General features: G+C 33.9%; 1 protein-coding gene across 1 annotated transcript; it reads left to right on the top strand.

The window, feature by feature from the left end:
* The first annotated feature begins 3,252 nt into the window (after positions 1-3,252).
* LOC105212583 (proton-coupled folate transporter) lies at positions 3,253-15,269 on the top strand. The gene is made up of 9 exons (XM_011184639.3): positions 3,253-3,894; positions 3,966-4,075; positions 11,341-11,491; positions 11,553-11,736; positions 11,798-12,183; positions 12,246-12,382; positions 12,459-12,648; positions 14,782-14,938; positions 15,005-15,269. Exons 1-9 carry the CDS (start codon positions 3,615-3,617, stop codon positions 15,057-15,059), a joined length of 1,650 nt encoding a protein of 549 aa, XP_011182941.2. The 5' UTR covers positions 3,253-3,614; the 3' UTR covers positions 15,060-15,269.
* The last annotated feature ends 986 nt before the right edge of the window (positions 15,270-16,255 follow it).

Raw genomic sequence — 16,255 nt, 5'->3', positions numbered from 1 at the left:
AAATTCGGTATATAATATTTTTTTGACACCCTGATGTCACGTGTAAAAAATGAACGAAATCGGTTCACAACCACGGCAACTTCCCATATAACTCATTTTCGAATTCCATCTTATTCCTTCACTTTATAATATATACATAAGGAATCTTAATTTAATTCAAAGGAAATCTTTTTCTTCTAATAGTGTTGGTCTGTACCAGAAATGGTTAAAATCGGGCCAAATTCAAAAATACGATCGCTTTATAGCTTATAAATCAGTTAATATGTGAAATATCTTAGCCAAACTAAATGAGCATTTATTCTTAGATATAATGTATGTTGGTGATGAAAATGAGTGAAATCGGTTCAGGAATTGCCTCAGCCTACATACTATATATGATGATTTTCGTGTTTCTATTGGACTTTATGCCGCGTATATGGGTCAAATTGTGTGTTATCTAAATAAAAATAAAGCAATAAATTTCGAGAGTGTAAAATGTTTGGTTGCATCCGAACTTAGCCTTTCCTTACTTGTTTATTATGCATACATGCCCCAGAAATTCGATAAAATTTTCAACTGTAGCTTGACGATTTTCGTTCCTTAAAAGCTCACACTTCGTTGCTTGGTCGCGAATTCTTGGGCCAAAATCAATACTGTAAAGATGCCTCCATATTCGCGGGACATAACTTCGTATTAAATTCTTCCTAGTTCCAAAAATAAAGATAACCTTAAAGAGTAGGTGTTTTTCAAGCATATGAGAGATCGCTGCAAGAGCTGAGACTCTATTCCGCAAAAAATCGAGTTTGAGAAGTGATTCGAAGATTAGAAGAATCGCTTTTTTTTCAATTCTAACAGTCCTATGTGTATATAAGCTTGTTATGTCTAGGTTTTGACCGATTTCAATAAGTTTCTATAAGTCACCAGTCTCACCAATATCACTATTTTATTTTCTTAAATATCATGGAACTGAACTTTAAAAACTAAACCCGGAAAAATTGCCAACTTAGAATACGGATATTTGATATTTGCAATTTCACTCGCTCCTCTGTGTTTTATTTGAAGTTCTCTCTGTATGTTATTACTATGTTCTATTTCAAAATCTTTCCTCAGCCAAAATTTGAGTTTTCTCAGTTTTTTTACCGTGGCAAAGATTTAGGTCCTTCTATATCCAATAGTAATTTTCCTAGAATAAGAAAAACTGGGTGTATCAAGATGCATTCAGATATACCAAAATTTTTTCAAGCTACGTGTTTCATGCACAGAAATACATTTGATATATATATATTCATGAATTCAAACAACCGTTAAGAGCTAGAAGTTGCGAGATTGTTAGAGTTTGAAATCGGATTTTCGAATAAATGGGTCTATGATACTACATAAATTACTCAACTTATATAATTAAATATACAAAAATTAATTTATTGATTAGTCATGCTTCAACTAATTGGCAAAGGTTTTTATATTGCAAAGTAGTAGATTTGGTGATGATGAGTCAAATAACGAGCTAACTGTTCAAATCGCAAAACGTGCGTCGCTTTTATACAATAAAAATGTGTTAATTTTATATACACAATTGAAAACAAAACTAAATCAATTAAGCCTTCAGTCTGTCTTGTAGAACGAGTTAAGATTGACAAGTATGTATATACATAAGTGTTGTTGGAATAACCCAAAAACTAAAATATTTGCGGAATTCGAATTGTGTTCAAAAAATAACGGGAATTTTAATTTTTTGTACGAAATATTTATTCATTCGTTTACATTAATGTTGTCGTCTTCAAAATAGTCCTCATTCGATATTATGCAGTTATGCTCGCGCTTATTCCAAATGTCGAAACACTTCTCAAACTCGATTTTTGGGGAAAGCCTTTAACTCTTTCAGCGATTTCTCGTTTGCTTGTAAAACGACGATCCTTTGAGGTTCTCTTTAGTTTTGGAAATAGAAAAAGTCCCACGAAGTCATGCCTTCTGAATGCCATCATATTCAGATCATCGAGACATCGTTACCGTTGAGATTGATCGCTTCACTTTCATTCATATCATCTCATGAGTTATATATTAATGTAATATGACATAATCGAGTGAACGATTTGCGCTAATCTGATGCTACTTAGAACTCATAGTGTCCGTCAATATTTTTTCGATTTTCATTGACCATCATCATGGCATGAAACTCGCTCTCATATTACTGCTTTGCATATCTGAGAAAACAAAAAGCTTGCAATTATGATTTTAATAATCCTTTGTCCTAAGGTAATTAAGTAAATATTGCAACAGTTGGCTAGTGATATGAAAGCACATCTGTTGGCAAACCCACACACCCACCCATACAACACGAGTATTTATTTACATAATATGCATTTTTTTCACAGAGCATATTTCTGCTTCGGCGACTGTGGGTCTCTGAGTCACTCAGTAAAATCCCCAGTGTGAGTATTTTTATTATTTACATACAAACGTATAATAAGCGATAAACACTGTTTTCTTCTTCTTAAAAAATAAAACAAATGAAATTTGAACTTGCCGCTGTGCGTTGATGGATTATACCCTTAAGACATATTTATTGGTGAATAGTTAGTTGTTGTTGGTTTTTAAGTAATGTTGCGTAGATGTTCGTAATTCACTGGATATTCATATATGATGAATATACGTTTGTATGTAGATCGTTCTTTTTTTGGGAAATTGGAGCTTTAAGCTGACATTGAAAGGAAGAGCGCTGTCGTTCATGTAGCGACACACCTTTTCGCAAGTAGGAAGTAGGAAGCCGCTAAACAAATTCTTTTGAAGTTGCACAGATATGCAAAGAGTATAAGCTTTGAAAGAGAGTAAAGAGAGAATGTGCTTTTAAAGGAGGGAGAAATTAAATAAATAAATAACAAGATTGAAAATAAAATTAAGTTCTTAAAACTAGTTTTGAAGACAAGTGGATAAATATTTATAACTTGGTAAGGCGCAACAGGAAATATACTCACTTTATACTTGAGATGAACAAGAGATCAGATGATCGATATTTGTGTGAAGCTTTTGGCGATCGATTGTGAAGGAGATGGAGGAGTCAGAAATTTAGCTTCACTTCAATCATTTTTTAACAGACAGTATTTGAACTGAGAATCCACGATAAGATAGTTACGCTCTCAAGGTAATAGACGTGCCGATCAGTCTCAGTCAGAGCTTTTTCTTTGCAATGAAAAACACTTTGATTTCTTTTTGTTGTGTTAAAAGCAACGCAAATTTGAAAGCGTGAGCGGTATGCATTATTAGCCGGCCGGCGTGTTGTTTAACTATATTTATACATACATATATATTTGTATATGCATCTAGAACCCAAACAAAATCTTAGGCGCGTCGGTACGCCAACGAGCGACGCCAACGTCTTCACACTTCGCTTTGGAAGTACGCGAATTTCATATCGAACTCGTTCGAACGCAGTTTAATTTGAGCGGTTGGCGCGCACAGTCCTTGTATTGACCACAACAAAGGCGGAGTAAACGATCGTTCCCAGGTTTACACTACACTCTCACACAAATGCATATCAGTACGAATATAAATATCGGTTAGCTCACCGTTTTCCTACACATAATCAAGGGTAAATCGCTTTGTTAGTGGACTCTAGTGAATTTGGTGAGCCGCGCAAAATGGACACAGGACCGAATGAGTGTAGTACGCTGCTGGCGAAGCATCATCGTTCGCGGAAATACACGCGAAACAGCAGTGTCGGCAGTGCAGAGCTTCCGAGTGATATGTTATCCGATGCTTCGATATCATCGTTATCTGATCAAGCTAATGTATATGGATCCGTTGAAACGGTGACGTCAATCACATCCAGCGAACTGGATGAGTTCAATTGGCGACGTCTACGTTTCTACTTAGTCGAACCGATGGTGTTCATACTGCTGTTTGCATACAATTTATCAGGTATGGTCATGAGCGCTCATTAGTTACATACATATGTGTGTATGTAAATGAATAAAGCTTTGATTTTTTAGAAACCATCGTGAAGAATCAGATAATTTATCAAACATGCACGTCTATATTCAATTTCAATGAGACTGATTGCGGACTATTGGGTACTAAAAATGCCAGTGAACATATTAAGGTAAGTCGGTACTATCGAGATTGTGTTGTTGTTGTCATTCTGATCGCAAGGAGCTTGAAATCCTGAAAAAATAAGAATTTTTGCCATTTTTATGTCTCAGACTTCCATATTTCAAAGTCACATTATCCCTTACTGGTTTTCCATACTGTAATAAGATAATAAGAATAACATTAGAACCGTTATAACGGTATATCACGAGCATGCGACGCTTGAGAATGCACCACATTAAATTTACTTTCATATTTGTATTTCTGTAACTCTATCATCAATCGACCGATTTTTAAGATTGTGGTAATTTTGGAAAGGTAATAAAATGCAGATCTTATTACGGTATGGAAACCAGATAGTGTGGCTTTGAAATATGGAGACATAAAAATGGCAAAAATTCTTAATTCTTCAGGATTTCAAGCTCCTTGCGCAACCTCTAAACCTTTTTTGATTGACCCAAAACTTTGTATATACTAGTTTTTGGGCTATTCGCATATTTCTAGGGGGTGCGATCAAGAATCGGAATACTTTGGAAAATAAGGGCCACCCTAATATACATACATATATTAGAGTTAATTATAGAATTCGCTTGCGGAAATGAAGAATAATGTGTATGTAGCTAATTACAAAGGGGTTTTTTTTATAAAGACCGACAGATATCGAATTGAAATCACACAAATTACATATTTGGTACTCTTAGTTTACTTACAAGAGTCTACTGTGTAATCTTTTTACCAACGGAATCCCCTTTCAATAACTATATCCGAGTCGAACAATTTCTGATACGAACTGCGCAAAAACTCAGCTAACATCTCTTTTTTAAGATCATCAATCGTTAGTGGCTTGCTGCTATAGAGATTAACAACTTTACTACTATGGGAGATAACCTCAAACCCAAAAGTCTTGTATTAGAACAGCTTTTAATAACTTTAATTAAGGTATAAATAATGTGATTATCAATATGTATTTATAGAGACTGACCTTGATGTCGACGACTTCGATGCAGTCTAATATTTTTTAAAAACAACTGGATCAGTTCTATAGTTAGACCGTAAGTTTCTAGAATGAAATTGAATTAAAGAATAATAAAAATAGTAAAATAAATACCTTTCATAGCTAACAAATTCAAGCGATGAAAATGAGTGGTTGAAAAGCTCTCTTCTCACTAATCTTTAATTAATTTTTAAATAGTTATTGTATATTCTCATTAAGCACTTGCAGCTTTTTGTTTCCAACAAATCGCATTTGCATTTAATTACACACATTTGTAGCAAAAGCAAATAAAAGCTTAAATCGATTTTATGAAATTTTGATAATAATACCTTATAGAACTCATTTAAGGAATAAAGTTGAAATTATTTTGCTTTCTTAAACATTATTTTCCTGCAATAAAATCACATGGCGTAGTGAGTAGAGGTGTACTATATATGTACTACTAGTACTCAGGTCGAGTATACGATGCCAGCTGCCGACAAATGGACGAACGCCCCTTGATAGACAATGACAGATATTTCCGAGTGCATTTAAAGTATCTGTCAGTTATTTTATAAGTCCACTAAGTCTTGCTATTTGACGGATAAGATCAAAGCTTCTATCAGAGATGTTAGCGTTAATTAGGTATTTACTTTTATATATTTATTTCAGTGCGAGTAATCAAACAATAATACGGTTGTTTTCTAAATCGACTTGAGCGGTTCTGAATGTAGTTCTAATCGTAGCGATGCAATCCTACATACACATATACTCGTATGTAATGTAGGTCGGGTATGAACTTATTAATATTTGCTACATCATTATATGGACATATGTAAGTACATAGGTATATACAGTGGAACTTCTCTAACTCGAATCACTATAATCCACAAAAAAAATTCGAGTTAGAGAGACTTCCGAGTTACAGAATTTTCATTAAAGCATGCAATTTTTTAAAAAGCTGTAAAATATAGATTTACCCATAGTTTTAGTTATTTGCTTCGCAAAAAGTTTTATTGAAATACATTATTCTGTAAAATTCTGCCTCGATAGTAAAATTTTAAATTTTGTATTATGCCCTGGTCGAAAAGTTCGATTAATGGAAAGAAATTTGACTTCTATTGCCCATTCATGAGTTCGAGCTATGGAGAACTTCGAGTTATGGAAGGAAATTTGTATGAAATTCGATTTCTAAACGCTATTGCCAATCCAAAAGTTCGAGTTATGGCCATCTTCGACTTATAGAAGTTCGAGTTATGGAAGTTCCACTGTACTTATGTGAATTGATATATATATATATATATATATTCCTCTGTAAGTTAGCATAATATAAAGCAAGCAGAGATTACAGTTTCATAAATTCGTTTTTTTTTTATAAATTATGATTATTATACACATACACATACATATATTTAATAGTGTTGTGAATAATGACTAACTAAATGACTGATGCTGAGACTAATTATGCTTTTGAAAACATGGTAAACCGTCAGAAGTCGAAAATATATCTTTTTGATTTTATTAATCAAGTTTAGCTGTATTGCGAGCTTAATAATAACTAATAACTTTGACTTGTTATAGAATTACAAACTTTAACAACCACTAATGATATTAAAATACTATACAAGAACAAGTAAGGAAGGGCTAAGTTCGGGTGTAACCGAACATTTTATACTCTCGCAATTTATTTATTTAACTTTATTTATATTATATAATACACAATTTGACCCACATATTCGTCATATATATTGTATAACGTCCATTGAAAGTTGGAAACCATAATATTAGGTTAGAAGCACCGAGGTCCTCGTGTTCGATATATGGGGCCTTAAAAACCTATGGTCCAAATTCGGCAATTTTTAGAATGGGGCTGCCACACTATTAACACAGTATTTGTGCAAAGTTCTGCACCGATATCTTCACTAGTACTTACTTTATCTATTGTAATGTAAACGATTCAGATCGTCTTCAAAGTTCTGGTATATAGAAAGTAGGCGTGGTTGTGAAGCGATTTGACCTATTTTCACAACATATCATTGGGATGTAAGGAAACTATTCCAAACCAAGTTTCATTGAAATCGGTCAAGTAGTTCCTGAGATATGGTTTTTGACCCATAAGTGGACCCATTTTCCATTTTGTAAAAAAATCTGAGTGCAGCTTTCATCTGCCATTTCTTATGTGAAATTTAGTGTTTCTGACGTTTTTCGTAAGTGAGTTAACCCACTTTTAGTAATTTTCAACCTAACCTTTGTATGGGAGGTGGGCGTGGTTATGATCCGATTTCTTTCATTTTTGGACTGTATTAGGAAGTGGGTAAAAAAACGACTAGAGAAAGTTTGGTTTATATAGCTCTATTGGTTTGCGAGATATGTACAAAAAACTTAGTAGAGGGCGGGGCCACGCCCACTTCTCCAAAAAAAGTACATCCAAAAATGGCCTCTGAATTTAAATTTTATGACATATCTATTTTAATCATTGGTATGCCTTGTTCATAAAACTTTAATGAATTTGCTACTCATTAGTAATTGCTGGAATTTGTTAATTTCCAGATAAGTAGTTGATAAGAGCCATCAGATGTATATATGTATATGTATGTATACATATGTTTGTATAATTTACTTTTTAAAATAAAATACGATAAGTAAAAAAAATTATTTCACACACGCCATTTGGTTAATGTTAATTTGACTAGTAAAAAAATAAACTAACCGATAAATGAAATTCTTGAACTTGAAAGTTGACGGCTTTCTGCCTTTAAAAATTAAATAATATATTTATCATTTTTTTTTTTAGTTTTTTTTTGTGTTTGTTTCAGTAGAAGTAAACTGTATTTTATATACTTAAAGAAGTAAATTATACAAACATATACATATAAATCTTACAATATACATACATATCATCCAGTAAACAGACTTCCGATCGTGCCATTTTTTTAAACAAACAAACTCGCAGGAATATCAATACAAATATACAGATATGTATGTGTTTATTAAATATTCCATATGTTTTGCTTTGCGACTCTCATGCGTAAATCTTTGATATTTATTTTTTAAGAGATCTGTATAATCTCTTCACTCTTCTTAGCGAATAAAGAGTAAAAGAGAGTATTAGCTCTCCTACAAAAAAGTATGCAAAACAATAATTTTAGAAGAGTTGGACCGCTTTCAATGCCCGCAACACGAATTGCCTGTGTGAAACAGCTCTTGGATGTATAATTGAAATAAATAATGAACGCAACTCAATTCGGTATCAATATTTCTGGTGTCTTCACACAGTCTCACAAACAGGGAGTACTCTCTTACTATTTAATTGCATAGCAGTATTTTAATTGTTAGCTACCAAAGAGTAAAAATGAGTTGAATACAGTGGAACTTCTCTAACTCGAATCAGCAAAATCCACAAAAAACTTCGAGTTAGAGAGACTTCGAGTTATAGAATTTTCATTAAAACATAAAATTGTTCAAAAATCTGTAAAATATATATTTATTCACAGTTTTATTTATTGACCTCGCTTAAGGCAGTAGTCTGCTTTAGAAGCCGAAAAAAAGCGTTTTTTAGCAATTTTTTCTGAAAGGGAAGAAAATGATTGCGGTAAACGGAATTTTAAGGCGATATTTAAGGCTTAAAAAACAATATTTATTATTAAAAAATATTGAAATTTTTTCCATAGGTTTTCAAGGCCCCATATATCGAACACGAGGACCTCGGTGCTTCTAACCTAATATTAGGGTTTCCAACTTTCAATGGACTTTATACTATATTTATGACGAATATGTGGGTCAAATTGTCTATTATGTAATATTAAATAAATAAATTGCGAGAGTTTAAAATGTTCGGTCACAACCGAATTTAGCCCTTCCTTACTTGTTACTATTCAGTTTTTTACGCGATTCAATCTTAAAGCTATAACCTATTATCAAGTTGTAAGCCGGTGGTTGGTTCAGGGCACAATATCGTAACTAAATTTTGTTTAACCATTTTGTTAGAATACACAGATTGGACTGAAAAATTAATGTTAAATTACTAGAATGGGTTAAATTGAAAAAACAAAAATTGATTGCCATAATTCGATTATATTTTACACCAAAGGCGATACCCTAATTATAGTACTCTTCCAGCTTTTCGATTCTATTTGGTGAGGATGATTTTTCTTTTACATTCGATCACTAAATTTCTTTCCATTTTAGTAATTTTTGTATTTTTTTTTTGCATTTTCGTTAAGTCTAATATCTTAAGAATATTCTCTGAAAATTTGAAGTTGATACTATCATTACTTTTGGAGTTATTCGACAAATAACAAAGAGCGCTTGGGCACTCCAACACACTAGTGTGAAACTTTAAAAGCGTTTTTCTCAAAACCATATTTTTGGACTGGAGACAACTGTAAACCGAAAACCGCTTTTAGAATACATAATTATCCTGGCCGGATCGAAGTTTTCTTTATGTTTATTTTATTTTGATTTTTTAAGACCAATTAACTGTCGATTTTTCCCGCAAACCCAGAAAAAAATTTCCTGAGGCCGCCATTTTTTTAATTTTAGAAAATAAAAGAAACAAGCTTCGATCCGACCCAGGATTATTTATTTATAACACAAATTTTTCTTAAACGATTGATTTTAAATGAATCTACAAGGACTTATGATTGTCACCGCAAGGACCTTTTCTATGAACTGGATTAAGACAGTAGTCTGCTTTAGAAGCCCAAAAAAAAGTTTTTTAGCAATTTTTTTTGAAAGGGAACGAAATAATTACGGTAAACGGAATTTTAAGACGATAGTGTACTATATTTAAGGCTTAAAAAACAATTTTTATTATTAAACAAGAAAAAAACGTTAACTTCGGCTGTACCGAAGCTAATATACACTTCGAAGATGCATATCTTTTAGTAACTATGTGTTTAAGCTAATCTAAAGATGTAAGAAAAAGTATGTAAAAAAAAGAAAACATTTTACTAATTCTTTTTAGCCGGGTTGTTTGCTAGAAACATTAAAGTTATATAGTTAACCGATCTGAACAATTTCTTCGGAGATTATATTATTACCTTAAGCAGTAATCCATGTCAAATTTCGTGAAGATGCCACGTCAAATGCGAAAATTTTCCATACAAGCCATTGATTCCGATCGTTTCGGAGATAAAATTATTTCTATGAGCAATAACTCACACCAAATTTCGCGAAGATATGTAGTAAAATGCGAAAATTTTCCATACAAGCCATTGATTCCAATCGTTCAGTTATCGACAGTTCCGACAAATGAGCAGCTTCTTGAAGAGAAAATAACATCTGCAAAATTTCAAAACGATATCTTAAGGACTAGTTCGTATATATACAGACAGACAGACAGACATGGCTAAATCGACTCAGTTCAACATACTGATCATTTATATATATACTTTATAGGGCCTCCGACGCTTCCTTCTGGGTGTTACAAACTTCGTGACAAACTTAATATACCCTGTTCAGGGTATAAAAATATTGAAATTTTTTCAGTATTTTTCTGGAGCGCCTGGAGTCTGCACTTGTAAATCGGTGCCGGTGATGGAGGTCGTGCGATGCACCTGAAACAGTCGAACCAATTTTTATTTTTTTTTATTTTTATAAGTTTATTCTCGTTATGAACTAAAAAAGTACTGAAGAAGTTATAATTTCGAAGTTTGAAAAAAAAATTCACTTTTTTAAGAAAAAAATTGACTTAAAGTTGCAAAATAAGTAGTTTAAATAATAATTTTGTCGAACTTTTTTAGTTCAAATAGAAGATAATTTAATACTGAAGCTAGATCACTTTGTTTTTTTTTTTCGATCGGACATATATTCTTTTTGCTATCGCCGGCACCGTTTTCAAACACTTGTGAAAATGAAAACTCGAGAAAACGCGCTTTAAAGGTCTGCCTGAGCATTCGCACCTGCTCGACGCTCGGCCACTAAAACTGCTCTAACTTCGAAAATATGTCGAATTGGCCTCTGGAATTTTAAAGACAAATTCTTGGATAGTTTTGGAAGAGATTTAAAACAAAACAAAAAAATCGATTTTTTGAAGCCTGTAAAGCGGACTACTTGCCTTAACACAAAGAGCTAAAACTTTAGAAATTATAAATTTGTTTTCAAATTTCGTGACTTCAAGTCAAAACATTGTGTAACAATGCAATATTAATACTTTCGTGTCTCTGACTACCCCTAACCCCTTTAATCTAAAAGCATAAGCAATTCTATATAAATTTAACGAATTTCGGATGGAAACACAAAACACAGGTTAATAGAATGGTTTTCACAAACATTTACCAAGTACTGCTTTCTTTATTTTTAAGCGAATAGAGACTACTATTCAGCCGTATGCTGCGCGTATTTTTATGACATCCTCACTCATTGAGAGTTTTGTGCCGGCGTTTTGCGGTGTATTTATCGGCGCTTGGTCGGATCGTTTTGGACGTAAGCCATTGCTGATTACAGCTTACAGTGGTGAGTTAACAAAACCGACGAAACATATGAAATGATTTTGAAATGTTAAAGCCATTTGCAGGATACGCGTTGTACTACGCGATCGCGGCGATAATTGCGCAATTGTCCACAACCATTCTGGTGAGCCCATGGTATTACCTATTGGCGGTGTTGCCACTTTCACTGATCGGTGGCAGTGTTACCTACTCAGTAGCGACCTTTTGTTATATTTCCGATGTGTCCAGTGAACAAGAGCGGCCATATCGGTGAGTAGTACACTTGTTATTGTCTACAAGACGGCAGAGATAGTTATTTGTGCAATTACAGCATGACCACATATGAGGTTGCTGTATTCTTTGGACTCATGGCTGGTTCTTTCGCATCGGGCTATCTTTACGAAGCCACCAATACGACTTTTGTTTTGCTAACATCATGTTGTTGTATATTTGTGGCCACTTGTATTATACTCTGCTTCGTACCGGAGAGCTTAAACCGGCGACGCTTTCAATTTATATACAACGTTGTTGGCGATACTGAGGAAGCGGATCAACAGTTGAATGCTGCTGCAGAGGAAACAGGCGAAATACGAAAACTCTTCGATTTGGCAGCAGTGAGGGAAATGTGGGACACTTGTTTTAAACCACGCGGATATAACGATCGCGCGATCATCTGGCTGGCAATGATCGCATCTTTGATATCTGTGTTTGTCATAGGTAACGAGTTTTGTCTTTTAAACAATTTTTCGACATTTTTTAATTATTTAATTTGTATACAGATGGCAGCATGACTGTGTTTTACTTGTTTATACGTGAGATATTCAATTGGTCCGTAAAGGAGTTTACCACATTTGAAACAATCAACATGTTTGTGACCACCATTGGTAACATAACGGGTGTGATTCTATTGAAGAGGGTTAGTAAATCATTAAACAATTTTTTTTTTCGACTATTCACTTTAATTATATAGATATTTATTTATATATTTACAGTTACTGAAACTCTCAGTGGTTCACATTGGTATTCTGGCATTTTTCAGTGAGGCCGCTGCTAGTTTTACGAAGGCTTTTGCTGTTACAAATTGGCTTATGTATTTATCGGTCGGTGTTGGAGCTCTGCGAGCGATGGCGCATCCGATGTGTCGCACTGTTGCATCCAACGTGTTACCGGCAAATGAATTAGGTGAGCGACGGGGTTAATATACCGGATATGTGTAGTTCAGTCCCTACTGTAAATTTAATACCTTTGTACCGTAAATATTAGTAAATCTCCGAGATATCTTAATGACATTTAGAGTGACCTCTTTTCCTGGTAATAATGTGTTATAGTGCGTATAGATAAAATCAGCCCCAGCTCCCATATATGTATGTTCCTAATATATAATATCAAACTACCGGTTGGCTTTATACCATATATATCCATCAATATGTAAGTAAATTTAAGCATGTTGAAAATACCATATTATTATTATTATCATGGCCCCTATATACTATATAAAATGATTTTTGGCATTCTATTGGGCTTTATTCCGCATATTTTTTGAATTTGTGTGGAAACATATTCTCGTGTATAGACCTTCCCCTGGCCACAAAATAGACAAACCTATAAATTCTATATAGCAAATATTTAATTTATTAATAATTCGTTTAAAGATTTTCAATTAAAATCGATCTCTTAAAGCTGGTAAGGCAAGCAGTTTCTGAACTTGTTCGATGTGATATGAAAATTACTCATACGCCATGTTGTACAATCACACTTCCACAACCTTTGGCTTATTAAAAGCGGTTTTTGTTGCTTGAATATCAATTTTTATACAGTTACATTATCTTAATAGTGTTTTTGACTTTAACCGAATTTTATTTTTAATTTTTCGTGATAATAGCTGATAGTTGGCACTTTTGTTGTAAATCGAACCCATAAAGTATGAGATTTTGAGGTTTTTAAACCACAGAATATGTATATTTGGTTGACAAATAACTCCGTTCCGCCTTTTTGTCTTTTGAATTTCGCGGCTATGTATAAAGCGCCACAGAGCTCGTATCTGGCAATACTATACATCTTTGAAATGTCTTGACATAACCTGCAAAACGACGATCTACATTTAGTGTAGATATTGCGTTCAATAGTTATAGACGTGTAAGCATGGGGTTCACCAAAGCTGAAATTCGCGTTATTTTAAAGTTCTCCTTCGTTAAAGGCAAATCCGCTAGAGAAATGTTCTGTGAGATTAATGCTGTTGGATGGTACCCTATCACTTCAAACTACGGAGGAATGGTTTCGACAAATCAGAGCGGGTGAAACGACACCATGGATAAGCCAGCCGGTGGAAGGCCTGTGACAACGAATACCGATCAAATCATAGAAAACATCGAGTTAGGCGGCATGTGACATCTGCCAGGAGATGGGTGTTAGTCACCAAACCATTTTAAACCATCTGCAGAAGGCTGAATACACAAACAGTTTGATGTTTGAGTGCCGCATGATTTGAGGCAAAAAAACCTTCTGGACCGAATCAATGCCTGCGACATGCTGCTGAAACGGAACGAACTCGACCCATTTTTGAAGCGGATAGTAACTGGCGACGAAAAATGGATCACATACGATAATATGAAGCGAAAATGGTCGTGGTCGAAGGCCGGTGAATCGTCCCAAACAGTGGCCAAGCCAAGGAAGGTTTTGCTATGTGTTTGCTGGGATTGGAAGGGAATCATCCACTATGAGTTGCTCCCATATGGCCAGACGCTTAATGCTACCATCTATTGCGAACACCTGGACCGCATGAAGCAGGCGATCGATCAGAAGCGTCCAGAATTGGCCAACATTGGAAGGATGTAGTGTTCCACCAGTACAACGCCAGAGCACACACTTCCTTGACATTCCTAGGAGGAGGGACATATTTGGATGGATTTTTTTAGGAAAGTTGTATATATCTCATAAACTACTAAAGATATATGCACCAAATTGTCTAAATAAATAACATAGTTTTGGCATACCAATGGTATAATTTCAAAAATGTGCGAAATCGGTACATAACCACGCCTACTTCGAAATAGCCAGTAATGCCTTAAAAAAGTCTCAATAGTTTATTTATTACATTTGATAATTATCGAATGAATGATCGAATGACATACCGTTATACGTTAATTAAAATAATAAAGACGACTTTAGCTGTGAAACCTCCAAAATGTTTGTTAGGTCCACAATAAGGTTAGAACATGAACTCAAAAACATTTATTTCACTATATTTGATTAAACCAAACTGGCTTTGAACCTTTTAACATAATTTTTTCTTTTCCCTTTTTTATTCACTTTCAGGAAAATTTTTCTCCTTCTACGGAGTTTTGCAAGCATTCCTACCATTCATTGCCGCACCGATATACACAGGCATTTATAGCTTAACGCTCACGACTTTTCCGGGATTTTACAATTTGTTAAATGCCAATTTGTTTATAATAGCCATTTGTTTTCTGCTGTAAGTAAATGTCTATTACTTAACATATTTATAAGCGATCGTGTGTAAAAATTGTACTTTTTTCAGCGTGATCTTGCGCAAGAAGCGTGCTTTTCCAACACGTTATCAGGAACGACTCTAAAATAACGGTGTATTCATTGTGGTAATTGTCAACGTCGCAGCGTTGAAAAGATTTGCAAGCTTGAATAATTAAATATTAAGTAATTTTTTATTGTATTATCACATGTTTGATTTTATTTTCACTATTAATAGTTTTATAATTATATGTACATGTAACATTATTATTCTTTTATTGAAATCTAAAATATTTTTCTTTGATCTCTTTTAAAAACACTTGGTTATATATATATAGATTTCCAACGGAAAAGGGTTACCGAAGTAAGTATATTCCAACTGTACAACACTTTGCTGGGTATTACATAAATCCTGTAATTAACGATACTTTATTTTAATTCTTTTTTCGAACTTCGAATCCAAATATTTCGAAGTTGGGGCTAACTTCGAAAATCCGAGAATACAATTTTTTTTACTAATGACTCAATCTCCCGAAAAAAAATTTGGTTCAATACCCAGAAAACAGGTCGATTTTGTCGTTTAGTGTAATCGATCTATTCTTAATCCTAAATATGATTATTCAGGAATATCTACCCATTTCTTTGTAGCTCCCGGATTCGGAACCTTGGCTAACTTAAGATTGGACAGTTAAATTCTATATATTCCATTTATTGTATGCAATTTAAATTTTAATTGGATACCTCAGACCGCTACTAGTTTGAGCTTCCATCAATAGGTCGCATTGAAGCTTTTATTATATATTGAATTAGGGTCTAAAAGCCACTATTGGAATATGCCTCAGTAGTTCATATATTTAAGCTAGTAGGATTCTTTGTTTATTATTCTTCACTTTGAATTATTTCAATCTTCTTTTAAGGCTAGATCATCAAACTCATTCGAATTATTTGTTTGGGTAGCTCAGTCAAAATCAGAGGCAATCCCCATCGACAGCCATAGTTAGCCGAGTCCAAAGTGCCATCTTCATGTGAATATAGTTAATTGAAAGAGATAATTAAATACTAATCTCAATAATTATTCAATTAATTAATGCGGTCATTTTAACGAGCTTCGCCTTCACTTCGCTATTTTGCTTTATCTGCTCTACCACACAGTTTGCGTAATTTGTCGAAGTTCCGTTAAAAAGCGTGCGGCGTCTGTTCGTGATAGTCTTCATTGTTGCTTTTGTGGTTAATCGATTGCATGATGATGCATAAATTTTTGCATTTATTTACATATTAAATGTCGGCGGACGCATTATCATTC

This window comes from Zeugodacus cucurbitae, chromosome 6, assembly GCF_028554725.1.
Source record: "Zeugodacus cucurbitae isolate PBARC_wt_2022May chromosome 6, idZeuCucr1.2, whole genome shotgun sequence".
NCBI lineage: Eukaryota > Metazoa > Arthropoda > Insecta > Diptera > Tephritidae > Zeugodacus > Zeugodacus cucurbitae.
The sequence above is the reverse complement of the archived record's forward strand: the minus strand, read 5'-3'. Positions and strand labels throughout refer to the sequence as shown.

Bases quoted from the DNA above. Each gene is read 5' to 3' on its own strand.
- LOC105212583 (XM_011184639.3), top strand. From the start codon at position 3,615: ATGGACACAGGACCGAATGAGTGTAGTACGCTGCTGGCGAAGCATCAT. The intron at 3,895-3,965 runs GTATGGTCATGA...TTGATTTTTTAG, and splicing joins GTTTGCATACAATTTATCAG to AAACCATCGTGAAGAATCAG. The intron at 14,939-15,004 runs GTAAGTAAATGT...TACTTTTTTCAG, and splicing joins ATAGCCATTTGTTTTCTGCT to CGTGATCTTGCGCAAGAAGC.